Below are 17,113 nucleotides of genomic sequence, written 5' to 3'. Positions count from 1 at the left end.
AGCACAAATCTTACAAACAATATAAATACATTGGCAGTCTAAGCAATACATTCTCTTCATAAAGCACAAATCACAAATCACAAATCGCAAATCGGAGAACAATAGGAGCTGGTTCCAATCACACCAATTATGACAATCAAACCCAAAACAAACATAAAATATACATCAGATGCACTATTTGTTCATGCTCAGGACAGCACGGCAAAGGGCCGGCTCTGCAAAAAGAAAACATCCACTCCAACACATGTTTCTTAAAATAAATTAAAATCCATCACACTTTTCCCCTCTTTTCCGGTTTTATTTTTAATTTCTCTTTTCAACAGAGAACATGAAGATTCAACACACGGATACCAATTAGAAAGGATAGGCACCACTACACGTTTCATCTACAAATCTCACACTACAGCTGCAGACTTGTACTCGCATGCTATATGATAAAGACAATGAACACGATCACCAACACCACTACGAAAATTGCCAGCACCCACCAACACTGTTATTACAAAGGTACAACATAATCAAAATGAAATACAAAAATTTTAACATAAATATGATAGAGAATAAAAAGTGAACTAAAATCATTTGAGAAATTAACCAAACAATTTGCCATTAGTATTATCAGGCATTCTGTCTTCTTATTCTTAGTTGATTATTTAAAAACAAAAACAGGAATAACCAACCAACCTAAAGAGTCACACATATGAACACCAAATTTTCCACTCCCAGATACATCAATTGTAGTACAAGATCAAAAATCTGTGTTTATAATTTGGTTCCACCATTTCTCTCCTTATCAGTGGTCTTTGGCTTTATTTATCCTTTTTTATATAAGCATCCCACTTTTACATATAACTTGATCATTTCTCACTGAGAAATACTTTCACATAAACAACCAACATATCTTGCGCCATTGTAGGATTCTATCTTCAGAAATAAAAGCATGATATTTCATCCACTTTTTTGGGCTATCAATTTGTTTGTTTTAATTATAAAAACCAACACACTGCATCCGTGGGTAGTAAGTAATAAATATTTCATGTATAAGCTTAAATGAGTGCAAGTATAATATTACTCACCCACGAACATTTAGATTTGACAGTTTTGGAAGCTTTAGATAGCTGTACTCTAGCCTGGGTTGATGCAGCAGAGGAAGCCTCAATGTTTGAGTGAATGTCATCTGTTAAAATGAAACGATTTTCAAAAAGGCAAAATAAAAGCACAAGAAAGAGAACTGGAATGCATTCTTGTGGGTATTTCATATCTTACCAATAACAACACCCTGCTCATGAACTAGAACAGCTAAGTCCTTAAATATTTCATTTGCTTGACCAATTTGATCTTGTATGTCTATAATACCCTGATCCCTTTCCTCCATGATGGCCTCATTGAATGCAATTTCATTTCCCAGCAGTAATAACTCTTGCCTGCATATTTTTGACATCAAGGATATTTGTTGTGGACAAAGGTTCTATCAAGCTTCTCCTAAACAAATAATGAGAAACCAGTGTGTGGTGATATCCAAATACTTATTAGGTGTCCAATCCAACTAAGAGACCCTTAGATATCTACACATGCAAGTCTTGAAAGAGCAAATATACATTTTGGAACAGAAAATACATATTTGCTTAATTGGGATGCAAAATGCATAGAAACAACACAATCAACACGGTCAGGCTCATAAGCCATTTGTAACCACTAACAGAGTAATAATTCTTCCCCTGATGGGCATGTACAAACATGCATCACAGTCTCCTAGGTTGAACTCCAAGAATCCTCATTGGAAAGTGTATTAGATAATCCATAACCTTTCAGATAATTGTAGAGTTTCATTATCTTGAAAGATTTTACCAAGATTGGATTCAATATTGTAATTTTCATTTTTATTATAGAAGGAAAGCTCTCAAAATTATCCCTGTCCACGTATGTAGTTGCTCACAGACTGAAAAATGGAACTTCTCGAGCTATTCTCTTGTTCTTTCAATTTCCTATTCACACCATTGTCAACCTTTCAAGCCAAAATTTATTGCAACAACATGTAGAAGAGCTGTTAGCAAAGACTAGAGGAAATTTCTGATACTAGAGTGCTTTCTTCCTTTCTCTTGTCCAGTAAACACGAGTCAGGCAGGAATTTGAGCCCAGCTCCAAGGAAAGCAAACACCCATAAGATCAGCATAAAGAAGGTTTAGATATGGAGACATTGGATTCCCATCTGATAAAGGTGCATTAGCTAAAAATCAGCACATTGCTTCCCATCACTTGCAGATGAGGAAAATCTGCAGTTATTCAATGAGGTGCCAAATCGCTTTGAAGGAAATTTACAGCATAATACTGTTAATCCTCAAGATTCATTTTGATCTTGGACAAGGAATTGATTGTAATTGTATATTTAATTAACCCTCATCCTTTCACTAGCCTTGGAATTGGCTCTATTCCAGAAGTTAGACTTGAAAACAACAAACAGACTTATTCCCCTCCAAAAATTTGAAAACAGAATCACTATGTTCATCTTTTCTTGCGTGGTTCCCACTCAATGTTTTCATAGTTACTTTGTGTATTGGGACAATGTCAACACCCAAAGTTGGTTCCCACTCAGTGTTTTCACTAGCATTGGAATTGGCTCTGTTCCAGAAGTTAGACTTGAAAACAACAAACAGACTTATTCCCCTCCAAAAATTTGAAAACAGAATCACTATGTTCGTCTTTTCTTGCGTGGTTCCCACTCAATGTTTTCATAGTTACTTTGTGTATTGGGACAATGTCAACACCCAAAGTTGGTTAAATAATCTACAAGTTGTCATCAAATTTTAGAGGTCAGTCACCAGCAACCCATTATTGTGCCTATATCATTTTCTAAGGCATAGAAGGTTAAAAGCTATGTTACATGGACCCTGAGCGAATGTTGGGTGCAGGTATGTGGTTAAGCGTAAGATTCATCCTATTCTCATGTCTAAGGCACAAGGAAATGGCTAGAATCATAGAATTCATTTTCCTTAAATACTTCTTTTATTTTTTAGGGTAAAATGGTATTTTCAAACTAACATAGAACAATAGTATACCTATATAATTAGCCCAACTGCTTAAGCATAATTGATGGGTGCATGTCCAACTAAGCATGATAGACACATATCTCATACCTTAGCTCTAGTGTCGAGTGTCCAACAACACATATGCTTCACTAATTTAGAAAAGTTCATATAACATAGGTCAGCAGTTACCAATTACTCCCCAATCATCTGGAGGATCTTTACAGGTGATCTACAGCTCTTTTTAGCCAGCAATAGGCTTTGTATATCCAACTATCCAATTCATCCTAATTTCCTAAATGAGACAATAAAAAAAACTTCAAAGCAAAAACAAGGTACCCCAATCCTCCAGTTAGAGAATGATGCCCTGAAAGGTGCTGACACATGAAGACTCAATTCCTCACAATTCAACTCATTTTAACAACAATACTACAAAATGTTGAAACAGCATTCCACCAGTATATGTAGTCTACTGCAGAGATGAAACGACGACAAATTTTTGTTAACAAGAAAATTGAATATGATAAAAATACTATAAAAGTCACTCTAATATTTAACGTGCCCACCTTTTCTGTTCCATGAGAAATGGCTGGTTCTCCTGGTCCATTGTAGGTGCTGGATATTCAACTGAGCTAGTGCTGCATCCAATTGCACAACTCTGTAAGAATTACTGGTAATATTAACAAGATTATAAACTTAGGAAACAGAAGTTGAGGATTATAAAAGAAAAGCATGTGATTGCATACGTTGTGCTCATAGTAGATGGTTGGGCAAAGGGTGAGTATGTAGACTCGCGCTCAGAGGCGAGCTGTTGAATTTTCTGGAATTCTTGCAAGGTAGTTTGAAAATCTCTTGCAAGCTTAGCATCTTCTATTCTCTTACTTGGCTGAAGAATTCACCCAAACAATTTTGTTATCCTTACAATAGATTTAGGCACTACTGACAACTTAGAATATTCAACTTGAACTGGTTAGATCTTTCATACAAAACATCCTGACAGTCATTCCAATTCATTTCATTCCATAACAACAATCATGTACAGAAAATTAGTACACTAAGGTCGCGTTTGGTAAAGCTTCCAATTAACATAAAATAGGAAACATGTTTTTGTTTTGTTTTTTCCAAAAACAAAGACAAATTACATGTTAGATACACCCATTTTTTAAAGAACAAGAAAACATGTTTGGTGAGTTGCTAGAGAGGGGTGGTCATTGGAGGGAGAAGGATGGCTAGAAGGAAGGGAGTGGCTTCTCTGGAGAGGCATAATAGAGAAATCAATACATTTTTTCATCCAAGACCTACCACTGACTAACCTCTCTTACTTTGGTTGATCACAACAACGGTGAGCACCACTACAACCACCTCTCTTTCTCTCATTTATTCCTTCCTTGTATCCCTTTTTTTCTCCCCATCTTCTATCCTTTCTTACTCTAATATGACAACCCTCACACAACTCTGTGCCATCTTTCTCTCTCTCTTTGAGTATGCCTAGTAATGAGTGCTACCATTATCTCTGTTATACCCCTCTAGATTGGTCACATGAGCTGCACGTGCTAATTATTTTTGTAAAAAAATCCTCATAATTATTTTCAATTCGAACTATTTTCAAAATTTTTATTGGGGCAAATTTGTTACTTTCTACAAATAAACTACACAAACCAAATTAATACATTGTAAACCACAGGAATGACCGGTGTAATTGATTTTTGTTTGTTTTCTCATTTTAAAATGGGCATGTTGAGAGGATGCGGTCATTTTCTGTCAAAGGTCCTAATAGTTGTTATTAATTAGGCCAATCAAACACAAAATATAAAATTAAAGGATTAAATTGTTGCAATTGGAACTACAATGACTAAATTAACATAAGAGGTAAACTACAGCCTGCCTGACAACGGCCTGCCTGCCTGCCTGCCTCCGGCTAAGTACATAGGTTGATAAGACAAAACCAATTTCACAAAGTCACTCATTTTAAATGCTAAAAGGGCATCATCAATCATAAAACACAATCTTACCAATTCAATTTGTGGTTAATGCCGACGATGACAAGCAGAACAAATATGCAGATATTACTTAAAAAAGGAGTAAATAGGTAGAATAGTAAAGAAAGCATGGAGAAGACAATGTGAGGGAGGGGAGGCTGATAAATTTACATCGACATTGGTAGCGTGGTCAGAGTCGCTGAGGGATTTGAGCTTAGCAGAAGTTTCCTTCACCAACAACATTATCCGTTGCCTTGTATTGTGCCTGCCCCATCACCACACACACACACCATTGAATTAATTTTTATTTCATCTAGAAGAAAAAGAAAGCAAAAACCATAATACCAAAAGTAGTGAAAGTTAAAATATTGCCAAAGTGTTACTAGACGGATCAATCAGTCATTGTGTGTGTGTGTGTGTGTGTGTGTGTGTGTGTGTGTGAGAGAGAGAGAGAGAGAGAGAGAGAGAGAGAGAGAGAGGTTTGGGTGGATCATAGAAAGAAAGTGTTGTTTTTCAAAAACCCATGATCATGATGGTCTAGGATTGGGACTATCTGTTGTGTAATTTTTGTTTTCCCCTTTCCTTGAAGGATATATCTATCTAGTCTTTTAAGTTAACCAATGAGGAAGGAGGGAGAGAGAAAACTAACAGCTTCTGACGGTGATCGGGAGTATCCTTGAGGGTGCCGATAGCATCGACAAGTCTACGGAATCCGGCAACGGCGGTGTTGATCTGGAATATGCCAGCGGCCACTGCTTGTGAAGGATTCTGAGAAGCCATTCGACCAGCTGAGGACGAGGACGAGGCTTTGGCGCCATTCTGGAGATCTTGAAAACTCATTTTTGTCGGATTTGATTTTCGAATGTGGGGGGCTGTTGTGTTGTGTTGTGTTGTGTTGGACAAGTCTCTGTAAAACTCTCTCTCTCTCTCTCTCTCTCAAGTGCTGCGACTCTTATGTCTCCAAATTAGAGCAACAACAACAAATAAGCTTCTCTTCTATCGCTCCAAATTAGAGCAACAACAACAAATAAGCTTCTCTTCTATCGTTCTGGGGTCTCACTTCCTAGTTCCACTGAGAGTGCCTACTTTAGATCGGGCGAGAGAGAGAGAGAGAGAGAATGCACCACTGGTTGGCAGCGATGAAGACGTGGCAAGTGTCAACTGCGGATGGGATACAAAATGGAATTTCTTTTCAGGGATTTTTATTGATAAGTCCAATTTAGAAGTGTTTTAATCCAAGAAGTTCATGAAGGAATTTTTTAACCCATTTAGTCCTATGTATGTATAGTTTTATTCCATAAAGTCCATTTTCTTGATTTACACTATTTTCTTGGACACTTATGCCCTTATATTCAATTTTGATACCTTTATAAATATTTTTTGAATGATTAGCAATTTAATGATGTAAATATTCAAATTTTAAAATTCACATTGGTAGGAATGTAAAATTGGCCCGTGGGCGACCCGAAACCCGCCCACGAGCCGGGGCGGGCCCGGCCCGTTGACAATGTGAATATTCACATTGACATATTAACATTCACATTAATAGGAGTGTAAAATTGGCCCGCGTCCCGTGGCGGCGCGAAACCCGCTCGCGGCACATGGGCGGCCCGGGCGGGCCCGATCCGACCCATTGACAATGTGAATATTCACATTGACATGTTAACATTCACATTGATAAGAGTATAAAATTGGCCCGCGGCCCATGGGCGGCCAAAAGCCCGCCCGTGGCCCGGGGAGGGTCCGGTCCGGCCCGTTGACAATGTGAATATTCACATTGACATGTTAACATTCATATTGATAGGAGTGTAAAATTAGCTCGCGCCTCGTGGTTGCTCGAAACCCGCCCACGGCCCGTGGGCGGCCCGGCCTGTTGACAATGTGAATATTCACATTGACATATTAACATTCACATTGATAAGAGTATAAAATTGGCCAGCAGCCCAGAGCGAGCCTGACCCGGCCCGGCCCGGCCCGTTGACAATGTGAATATTCACATTGACATGTTAACATTCACATTAATGGGGAGTGTAAAATTGGCCCCTGTCCCGTGGCAGCGCGAAACCCGTCCGCGGCCCATGGGCGGCCCGGGACGGGCCCAGTCCGGCCCATTGACAATGTGAATATTCACATTGACATGTTAACATTCACATTGATAAGAGTATAAAATTGGCCTGCGGCCCATGGGCAGCCAAAAGCCCGCCCGAGGCCCGGGGCAGGGCGGCCCGGCCCCGCCCGTTGACAATGTGAATATTCACATTGACATGTTAACATTCACATTGATAAAAGTGTAAAATTGGCCCGCAGCCCGACCGAAGCCCGAGGCGGGCTTGGCCCGACCCGTGACAATGTAAATATTCACATTGACATGTTAACATTCATATTGATAGGAGTGTAAAATTAGCCCGCGCCCTGTGGCTGCCCGAAACCCGCCCACGGCTCGTGGGCGGCCCGGGGCGGGCCCGGCCTGTTGACAATGTGAATATTCACATTGACATGTTAACATTTACATTGATAAGAGTGTAAAATTGGCCCGTGACCCGTCGGTAGCCCGAAGCCCGACCGCGGACCAGGGCGGGCCCGGCCCGTTGGGCTGCCCGAAGCCAGATCGCAGCCCGAGGCGGGCTTGGCCCGACCCGTGACAATGTGAATATTCACATTGACATGTTAACATTAACATTGATAGGAGTGTAAAATTTGTCCGCTGCCCAAAGCTCGCCGGCGGCCCGGGATTGGCCCGGCCCCAAACCCGGGCCGCCCCGAGTGGCCCATGGGACGCGAGTCAATTTTACACTCTTATCAATGTGAATGTTAACATGTCAATGTGAATATTCACATTCTCAACAGGCCGGGCCGGGCTCGTCTCGGGCCGCCCACTGGCCGTGGGCGAGTTTCGGGGCAGCCACGGGGCACGGGTTAATGTTATACTTTTATCAATGTGAATGTTAACATGTCAATATGAATATTCACGTTGTCAACGGGCCGGGCCCGCCCCGGCCCGGGGCAGGGCTTCGGGCTGCCCACGGGTCACGGGCTAATTTTACACTGTTATCAATGTTAATGTTAATATGTCAATGTGAATATTCACATTGTCAGCCGGGCCCGCCTTAAGCAGCGGGCGGGCTTCGGGCCGCCCACGGGCCACGGGCCAATTTTACACTCCTATCAATGTGAATGTTAATATGTCAATGTGAATATTCACATTGTCAACGGGCCGGGCCGGGCTCGCCCCGGGCCGCCCACGGGCTTCGGGCTGCCCATGGAACGCGAATCAATTTTACACTCTTATCAATGTGAATGTTAACATGTCAATGTGAATATTCACATTGTCAACAGGCCGGGCCGGGCCCGCCCCGGGCCGCCCACGCTCCGTGGGCTAGTTTCGGGCAGTCACGGGGTGCGGGCTAATTTTATACTCTTATCAATGTGAATATTAACATGTCAATGTAAATATTCACATTATCAACGGGTCGGGCCGGGCCTGCCCACGAGCCAGGGGCTGGTTTCGGGCCAGCCACAGGCCGCGGGCTAATTTTACACTCCTATCAATGTGAATGTTAACATGTCAATGTGAATATTCACATTGTCAACGGCCCGGGCCCGGCTCGGCCCGGCCCGGGGCCGAGCCCGGGCTTCGGGCTGCCCACGGGTCACGGGCTAATTTTACACTCTTATCAATGTTAATATTAATATATCAATGTGAATATTCATATTATGAACGGGCCGGCCCGGGCGCGCCCCGGGAGGCGGGTTGGCCATGGGCCACCCACGGGCCAATTTTACACTCATATTAATATGAATGTTAACTTGTCAATGTGAATATTCACATTATCAACGGGCTGGGCCGAGCCTATTTTTTTGGCCTGTGGGCCAGCCCGGCCCGACTCGAATTTTTCCGGGCACCCACGAGAATCGACATGTGTCACGACCCAAACCCGGCCCTATGGGTTTAGCACCGTAACCGGCCAGTAATCTGAGATTACCGAAGGCCTGCTTAACAGTAATACAGTGAAACAGAGTACAGGGCCTGGCGGAAGCCAATACAGTAAATAAATAGTGTCCATTGAGCTGTGACAGTCTGTATGCAAAAAGGCTTTTCATACATTATACAAAAACAGTACAGAACAGTATACACAATATTCACATCCACTTAACTAGGGACTCAACCCCACATAACAGTACAGAAAACATTCCGTCTGTACAACACAGTATACAAAATTAACAGTCACACAGTACAGGGACCTAATCCCTGTATAACAGTACAGTAAACAGTCAGTCTATACAAAACAGTGAAACAGTACAAAAAGGGGGAAATTCTAAAACACCCCTAAGCCTTAACAGTAGGCTCGGAACCTCGCAGTGAGGCACAAAGGCTGGCTTGACAAAACTGGAGTAACCCTGACGCCTCTAGCTGCGGTCTGGTGCCTGTACACCTACATATATATATGAGCAGTGAGCTAAAGCCCAGTGAATAACATAAAGCGTAAAGGGGTTTAGAATGAATGTCCTTACAGTATGAAAACAGTTCATTTCAATCAGTCATTCAGTTGTTCAGTACAGTAAACAGTCATATGTGGTACATCCATTAGCATAACAGTAACAGTAGGTCTTAAAAGACCGAACAGTAATGATGGCCATCAGTCAGTAAACAGTAGTGGTTCCACAAGGAAACCGACAGAGATCTCTGTGACAGTAACAGTAACAGTAAACCGTAGATACTAAGGATGCCACAGTACAGTTCAGAAATAAAGGACATACATTCATTCAGTAAATAATACCAGTTCAGTAAACAGTTCAGTTCAGTATTCAGAAGATAATCAGTTGAACATATCTTTACACAATTGTTACTCACAGAGTTCTGGGCTACAGTATGCTAGAGCGTGTCTCCCCAGTTGCCAACCCTACACAGTTCACAGGTTGAACACACTAAGCTACACAGTTGGGAAAACTCATAACTTAATCCCTAATTTGCCTTGGTGTGTTCTACAATGATATCCTCATCAAGGTGCCTTAAACTAGGCCTAAGAATGCCTAGGATGGGATGAGGATGCAAAAATACACTTAGAAAACATTTCGCAAAGTTTGCTGAAAATAGTAGCCTCGCTCGAGCGAGACTTTCTACGCTCGAGCGTAAGTCCAAAATCAAAGGCTTCGCTCGAGCGAGGAATCCTTCGCTCGAGCGGTCTGCAAAACAGTAAAAGTACTGAATGCTGAAATTTTACGCGCGATGGTCGCTCGATGGTCGCTCGAGCGGAGCCCTGGACAAAGGTGCTCGCTCGAGCGGGGAATCCTTCGCTCGAGCGAGGAAGCCAAATCTGGAATTTCCAGATTTGCCTCCCAAGCTCAAACCAAGCATTCAACCACTCCAAACTCGACCTCTTGGGCCCAAATTCTGGAAAACATCATTAAATTCAATGTATAACAAGTTTCAAAGCTCAATTTATGAATTCAAGCCCCAAAGGTGAGTCAATTAGAACCATATTCAAACCCATTTTCAAGAATATGAAGAACATGCAAACATGCAAGGATTTAAACCAAATCAAAGCTTCAAAGCTTGTTCAAATGAGCTCATTCTTTTCAAAACAAGATGAAAACATGGTCTACTCTTACAACATGGACATGCATGTAACCATTTACCATGAATTCAACTCAAAACTCATTAATTCAACCATGCATGCAAGAAATGAGCTTCAATTCACCATTAATGACCCAAATCATGACTTAGTTCTACAATGAAGCATGAACCATGCAAGAACTAGTTCAATAGCATCAATAAGAAGATAAGATCCTTACCTAGAGCTTGAATTAGAAGACTAGGAGCTCAAATATGCAATCTATACTTCAATTCCTTCAATCCTCCAAGCAAAACCCAAGGTAGAATCCAATTCCTCTCACTCTCTCTCCTCTCTTCCCTCTTGGTCGGCAATGAGAAGGAAAATGGCTGAGGAAATGTTGTTCTTGGCTCAAGTATGTGTGTGAGATAGTGGCCCACTCAATGGCAAAACGGTAATTAAGTCCAACTCTTCAATTGGCTTATTTTAATCTAATTTAATCATACCTAATCAATTTTCAGATACTTATACCATAAAATCACATTAAATATGAGGGTCACGTAACATCAATCGGTTTCTAGTTCGGCCGCCGATAAGGCCTTCAAATAGCAGTTTAAACATATAAACATGAACAGATAATCAGACAATCGAACAGATAGAATGCAATTAACTAACATATACTCGGTCAATTCAGTTTCAACTTCAGTCAGTCGGTTCAGTATTTCATTCAGTTCGATTATCAGTTAGTTATCAGTCATTATCAGCTTCGTTTAACAGTAATCGGTGATTAACGGTAATCAATCGGTCATAAATCAGTAAACAGTACGAGGGTTGTTACAGTCTCCCCTCCTTATAAAGAGTTTAGTCCTCTAAACTCGAGTTACCTTCATTCTGGAAGAAAACAGGATTCAGTGGAAACAGTTCAGGATATCGTTTAGCCATGTCATCTTCCCTTTCCCAAGTGGCATACACGCCACCATGGTTCTGCCAGTCAACTTTCACTAACGGGATCTCTTTGTTCCTCAGTTTCTTGATCCGTCGGTTTACAATCTGTATAGGCCGTTCCTCGTAAGTGTAGTCATCACTCAACACTACGTGGGTAGGCTCTATTACATGGAAGGGATCCCGGAGATAGTCTCTCAACATAGAAATGTGGAAGACGTTATGCATGTGTTCCATTTCAGGAGGGAGCGCAACTTGATACGCCACCGGATTAATTTTTCTCAATAATCTCATAAGGTCCGACGTATCTCGGTGCTAACTTGCCTTTGACTCCAAAACGAGTCTGGCCTTTCATTGGTGTCACTTTCACAAAAACGTGATCACCCACTTCATACTCTCTGTCCCGTCTTCTGACATCTGCATAACTTTTCTGTCTACTCTGTGCAGTTTTCAATCTTTGCTGTATCAGTTTCACTTTTTCAGTTGTTTCATATACAATCTCGAGCCCAAGCAAAGGCCCATCTCCAACTTCTGCCCAGCAAATTGGAGATCTACATTTTCTGCCATACAATGCCTCAAAAGGCGCCATACCAATACTCGAATGGTAGCTGTTGTTGTAGGCGAATTCAGCTAAGGGCAAATGGCTTTCCCAGTCTCCCTGAAAATCAAGGACACACATTCTCAGTAGATCCTCCAGAGTTTGGATGGTCCTTTCAGATTGGCCATCTGTCTGAGGATGATAGGCACTACTCAGCCTCAATTCAGTGCCCAATGCAGTCTGTAGGCTTTGCCAAAACCTCGATGTAAACTTCGAATCCCTGTCAGAAACAATAGACACAAGCATTCCATGCAGTCTAACGATTTCATCAATATAGATAACAGCCAATTTGTCCGCATTATAAATCGTCTTGACAGGTAAGAAGTGAGCAGATTTGGTTAGTCTATCAACAATAACCCAAATTGAATCCATACCTTTTCTGGAGCGAGGTAACCCAACGATAAAATCCATCGTGATGTGCTCCCATTTCCATTCCGGTATGGGTAAGGGTTGCAGTAATCCGACAGGTCGTTGATGTTCAGCTTTGACCTGTTGGCAATGAAGACATTTGGATACAAAATCAGCAATTTCTTTCTTCATTCCCGGCCACCAGAAATTCTGTTTCAGATCTTGGTACATTTTCGTATTCCCCGGATGGATAGACAATTTCGAATTGTGGCCTTCTTGCAGAACTTTTCTTTTCAGTTCAGTATCATTTGGTACACACAGTCTTTCTTGAAATTTCAGTACGTTGTTCTCAAATTTGAATCCCGGTCTCGGTTTAGATTCTCTTTCCTCGATGATCTTCTTCAAGAAATCATCCAGTTGTTGTTTTTCTTTAACCTCTTCAATCAGTGCCGGTTGAGCAGAAATAGCAGCTAAGGTTCCACCTTGTTCTCTCAAAACAATTTCAATTTCAGATTTTTCAAGGTCACAAAGCAACTCTTTCTGTCCTGTAAGCAAACAGGCTAAGTTTCCAATCGATTTCCAGCTCAATGCATCGGCAACGGTATTGGCTTTTCCCGGATGGTACAATATCTGTAGGTCATAATCCTTAATCAGTTCCAGCCATCTCCGCTGTCTCATGTTCAGTTCTTTCTGTGTGAAGAAATACTTTAAACTCTTGTGGTCGGTGTATACTTCACATGTCACCCCGTACAGATAGTGACGCCAGATTTTCAGTGCAAATACTACTGCAGCAAGTTCCAGATCATGGGTCGGGTAATTCTTTTCATGTGGTCTCAGTTGTCGGGAAGCATAAGCTATAACCTTCCCATTCTGCATTAAAACACATCCCAAACCCTTATGAGAAGCATCACTAAATACAGTATAACCATCCGTACCTGAGGGTAAAGTCAAAACTGGTGCAGTCACAAGTCGAGTTTTCAACTCCTGGAAAGCAGATTCTCTTTGGTCGGTCCAGTCAAATGATGTCCCCTTTTGAGTTAACTGAGTCAACGGTAGGGCAATTTTGGAGAAATCTTTGACAAATCTTCTGTAATATCCAGCCAATCCCAAAAAGCTTCGGACTTCAGTCACATTTGTTGGTCTAGGCCAGTTCACCACAGCTTCAATTTTCTGCGGATCAACAGAAATTCCATCTTTGCTAACAACATGCCCCAAAAACATAACATGGTCAAGCCAAAATTCACATTTAGACAGTTTAGCATACAGTTTCTGTTCCCTTAAGGTTTGTAGGGCAAGTCTCAGATGATGTTCATGCTGTTCTATACTTTTGGAGTAAATCAATATGTCATCGATAAATACAACAATAAAGTCATCAAGGTACGGTTTAAAAACTCTGTTCATGAGGTCCATAAAAGCAGCTGGTGCGTTCGTGACTCCAAAAGGCATAACTAGAAATTCATAATGTCCATACCTTGTTCTAAAAGCAGTTTTATCAATGTCTTCCGGTTTAACCTTCAGTTGATGATACCCCGATCTGAGATCAATCTTAGAAAACACTTGTGCACCCTGTAACTGATCAAATAAATCATCAATGCGTGGCAAAGGGTATTTGTTCTTTACAGTTACCTTATTCAGTTCACGGTAGTCAATGCACAGTCTCAGTGAGCCATCTTTCTTCTTGACAAACAAAACAGGAGCACCCCATGGCGAAGTGCTAGGTCTGATGAACTTTTTATCTAACAGTTCTTGCAATTGCACTTTCAGTTCCTTCAGTTCAGTTGGAGCCATTCTGTAAGGAGCTTTAGAAACTGGTTGTGTTCCGGGAATCACATCAACGGTAAATTCAATCTCCCTATCAGTCAAATCTCCTGGAAGATTATCTGGAAAAACATCTGGAAATTCCCTGACTATAGGAATACAATTCACATCAGTTTTAACACTATCATCAGTAGACACAGTCAGTACAGAACACAGATATCCTTTACACCCCTTTCTAATTAATTTAACAGCTTTCACTGACAAAATCAAATACGGAGGAGGTACTACTCCACTCCCATTAAACACAAATTCAGGCAAACCAGGTGGACAGAAAACAACTTGCTTGGTCACACAGTCAATAGTGGCATGATATTTTTGTAACCAATCCATCCCCAATATTACGTCAAAATGATCAATGTTCAATGGCAGTAAATCAATAAACAGACGCATATCCCCAACAATAATTTCACATGCGGGGTACATATAAGCACATGTCATGGATCCCCCTACGGGTGATGATACGGCTAGCAGATAGTTCATGGGTTCTAAGGGTCTATCCAATTTCCGTGAAAAAGCATATGATACATAAGAATGCGTAGACCCCGAATCAATCAGTACATATGCATTTTGAGTACAGATAGAGAGAATACCTGACACAACGGTCTCGGTATTCTGCACATCTCCCGGTACTAGTGCGAACACTCGGCCTTGCCTCATAGGCTCTTTCCCGGTAGCTTTAGGGTTAGGCTTTGGTGGAGCATTTGATACTGCTGCGCTTGGTGCAGCTTTACCACTGGCTTGTGGAGCAGAGGGGCAGTCTTTAACCATGTGGCCCACCTTGCCACACCTGTAACAGGCTCCAGATATTCTGTAGCAAACCCCTTTGTGCTTCTTGCCACATTCAGAACAGGGTGGTATGAAACCACTCCCTTGGCTGGGGCTAGTTGTCAACCCCGTATTCTGTTTCTTGTTGGCTGGGTTGTGCTTGCCTTTCTTAAATTTGAAACTCTGCCTTTTTCCATGCCATTCAGTTGTTGGTGTTTCAGATTGTTTCACTGCTGCAATGTTCGACTCGGCCATCAACGCCCGGTCGAGAACACCCACAAAAGTTGGTAGTTTCAAAACATTTATCCGGTCAAGTATTGCCACATTAAGGCCACCTTCAAATTTTCTGGCCTCTTATATTCAGTATCCACCATGTGCGGTGCATAACGGGCAAGTTCAGTAAATTTGGTTTCATATTCTGCAACGGACATTGTGCCCTGCTTCAGCTGTTCAAATTCGGTCACTTTTCTATCCCTGACACACTGAGGGAAGTACTTTTCAAAGAAGGACTCCTTGAACTGAGCCCAAGTCATAACAGTGTTTGTTTCACGGATTAACATCCACCACCTTCTAGCTTCTTCTTGTAAGGTGAAGGTAGCTAACAGTACTTTATTCGCTTCAGAGCACGGGAACACCTCAAATAATTTCTCTGTCTCAAGCACCCACGCTTCAGCTTTTAACGGTTCAAGGCCTCCCTGGAAGGATGGCGGTTTCATCTTACTGAATTTATGGGTGAGAGCAATAATATCCCCATCATCCGCATTCGCATTGGGTTCCGGCTGTACCGGAGGAGGAGGAGGAGGCTGTTGGTTCTGTTGTTGTTCCAGTCTAGCAGTTATCAGTTCTATCATTCTTTCCATTCTTGCCTCAGTAGATGAGGACTCAGGTTCATTTGCATTGTCCATTTCACTATAAGCAGTTATAACAGTTTTAAACATAAGCAATCATTTGTTTCATAGTTTAACACATTAACAGATATTCAGTCATAACATAGCCACACACTTTTCAAGTTCATGAGATGTCCTAATTACTTTTTCTAGGACCCCCTATAGCTCATTTGGACACGTGTGTGCGGTATAACTCGTGGTAAGTATCGCTCTGATACCACTCTGTCACGACCCAAACCCGGCCCTATGGGTTTAGCACCGTAACCGGCCAGTAATCTGAGATTACCGAAGGCCTGCTTAACAGTAATACAGTGAAACAGAGTACAGGGCCTGGCGGAAGCCAATACAGTAAATAAATAGTGTCCATTGAGCTGTGACAGTCTGTATGCAAAAAGGCTTTTCATACATTATACAAAAACAGTACAGAACAGTATACACAATATTCACATCCACTTAACTAGGGACTCAACCCCACATAACAGTACAGAAAACATTCCGTCTGTACAACACAGTATACAAAATTAACAGTCACACAGTACAGGGACCTAATCCCTGTATAACAGTACAGTAAACAGTCAGTCTATACAAAACAGTGAAACAGTACAAAAAGGGGGAAATTCTAAAACACCCCTAAGCCTTAACAGTAGGCTCGGAACCTCGCAGTGAGGCACAAAGGCTGGCTTGACAAAACTGGAGTAACCCTGACGCCTCTAGCTGCGGTCTGGTGCCTGTACACCTACATATATATATGAGCAGTGAGCTAAAGCCCAGTGAATAACATAAAGCGTAAAGGGGTTTAGAATGAATGTCCTTACAGTATGAAAACAGTTCATTTCAATCAGTCATTCAGTTGTTCAGTACAGTAAACAGTCATATGTGGTACATCCATTAGCATAACAGTAACAGTAGGTCTTAAAAGACCGAACAGTAATGATGGCCATCAGTCAGTAAACAGTAGTGGTTCCACAAGGAAACCGACAGAGATCTCTGTGACAGTAACAGTAACAGTAAACCGTAGATACTAAGGATGCCACAGTACAGTTCAGAAATAAAGGACATACATTCATTCAGTAAATAATACCAGTTCAGTAAACAGTTCAGTTCAGTATTCAGAAGATAATCAGTTGAACATATCTTTACACAATTGTTACTCACAGAGTTCTGGGCTACAGTATGCTAGAGCGTGTCTCCCCAGTTGCCA

The 17,113-nt window shown here is 41.7% G+C and overlaps 1 protein-coding gene across 1 annotated transcript; it reads right to left on the bottom strand.

Moving 5' to 3' along the window:
• Window positions 1–30: 30 nt before the first annotated feature.
• Window positions 31–6,184, bottom strand: LOC114271667 (syntaxin-21). Its single transcript, XM_028213271.2, has 7 exons — window positions 5,652–6,184; window positions 5,174–5,267; window positions 3,770–3,909; window positions 3,590–3,661; window positions 1,267–1,424; window positions 1,077–1,177; window positions 31–493 (listed from the first exon to the last, which is right to left on the bottom strand). The coding sequence occupies exons 1-7, from the start codon at window positions 5,840–5,842 to the stop codon at window positions 428–430; spliced, it is 822 nt and encodes a 273-aa protein (XP_028069072.2). The 5' UTR covers window positions 5,843–6,184; the 3' UTR covers window positions 31–427.
• Between the last annotated feature and the right edge of the window lie 10,929 nt (window positions 6,185–17,113).

This window comes from Camellia sinensis, chromosome 4, assembly GCF_055761805.1.
Source record: "Camellia sinensis isolate YWXY chromosome 4, ASM5576180v1, whole genome shotgun sequence".
NCBI classification, from domain to species: Eukaryota; Viridiplantae; Streptophyta; class Magnoliopsida; order Ericales; family Theaceae; genus Camellia; species Camellia sinensis.
This window is presented reverse-complemented; position numbering and strand designations above follow the sequence as displayed.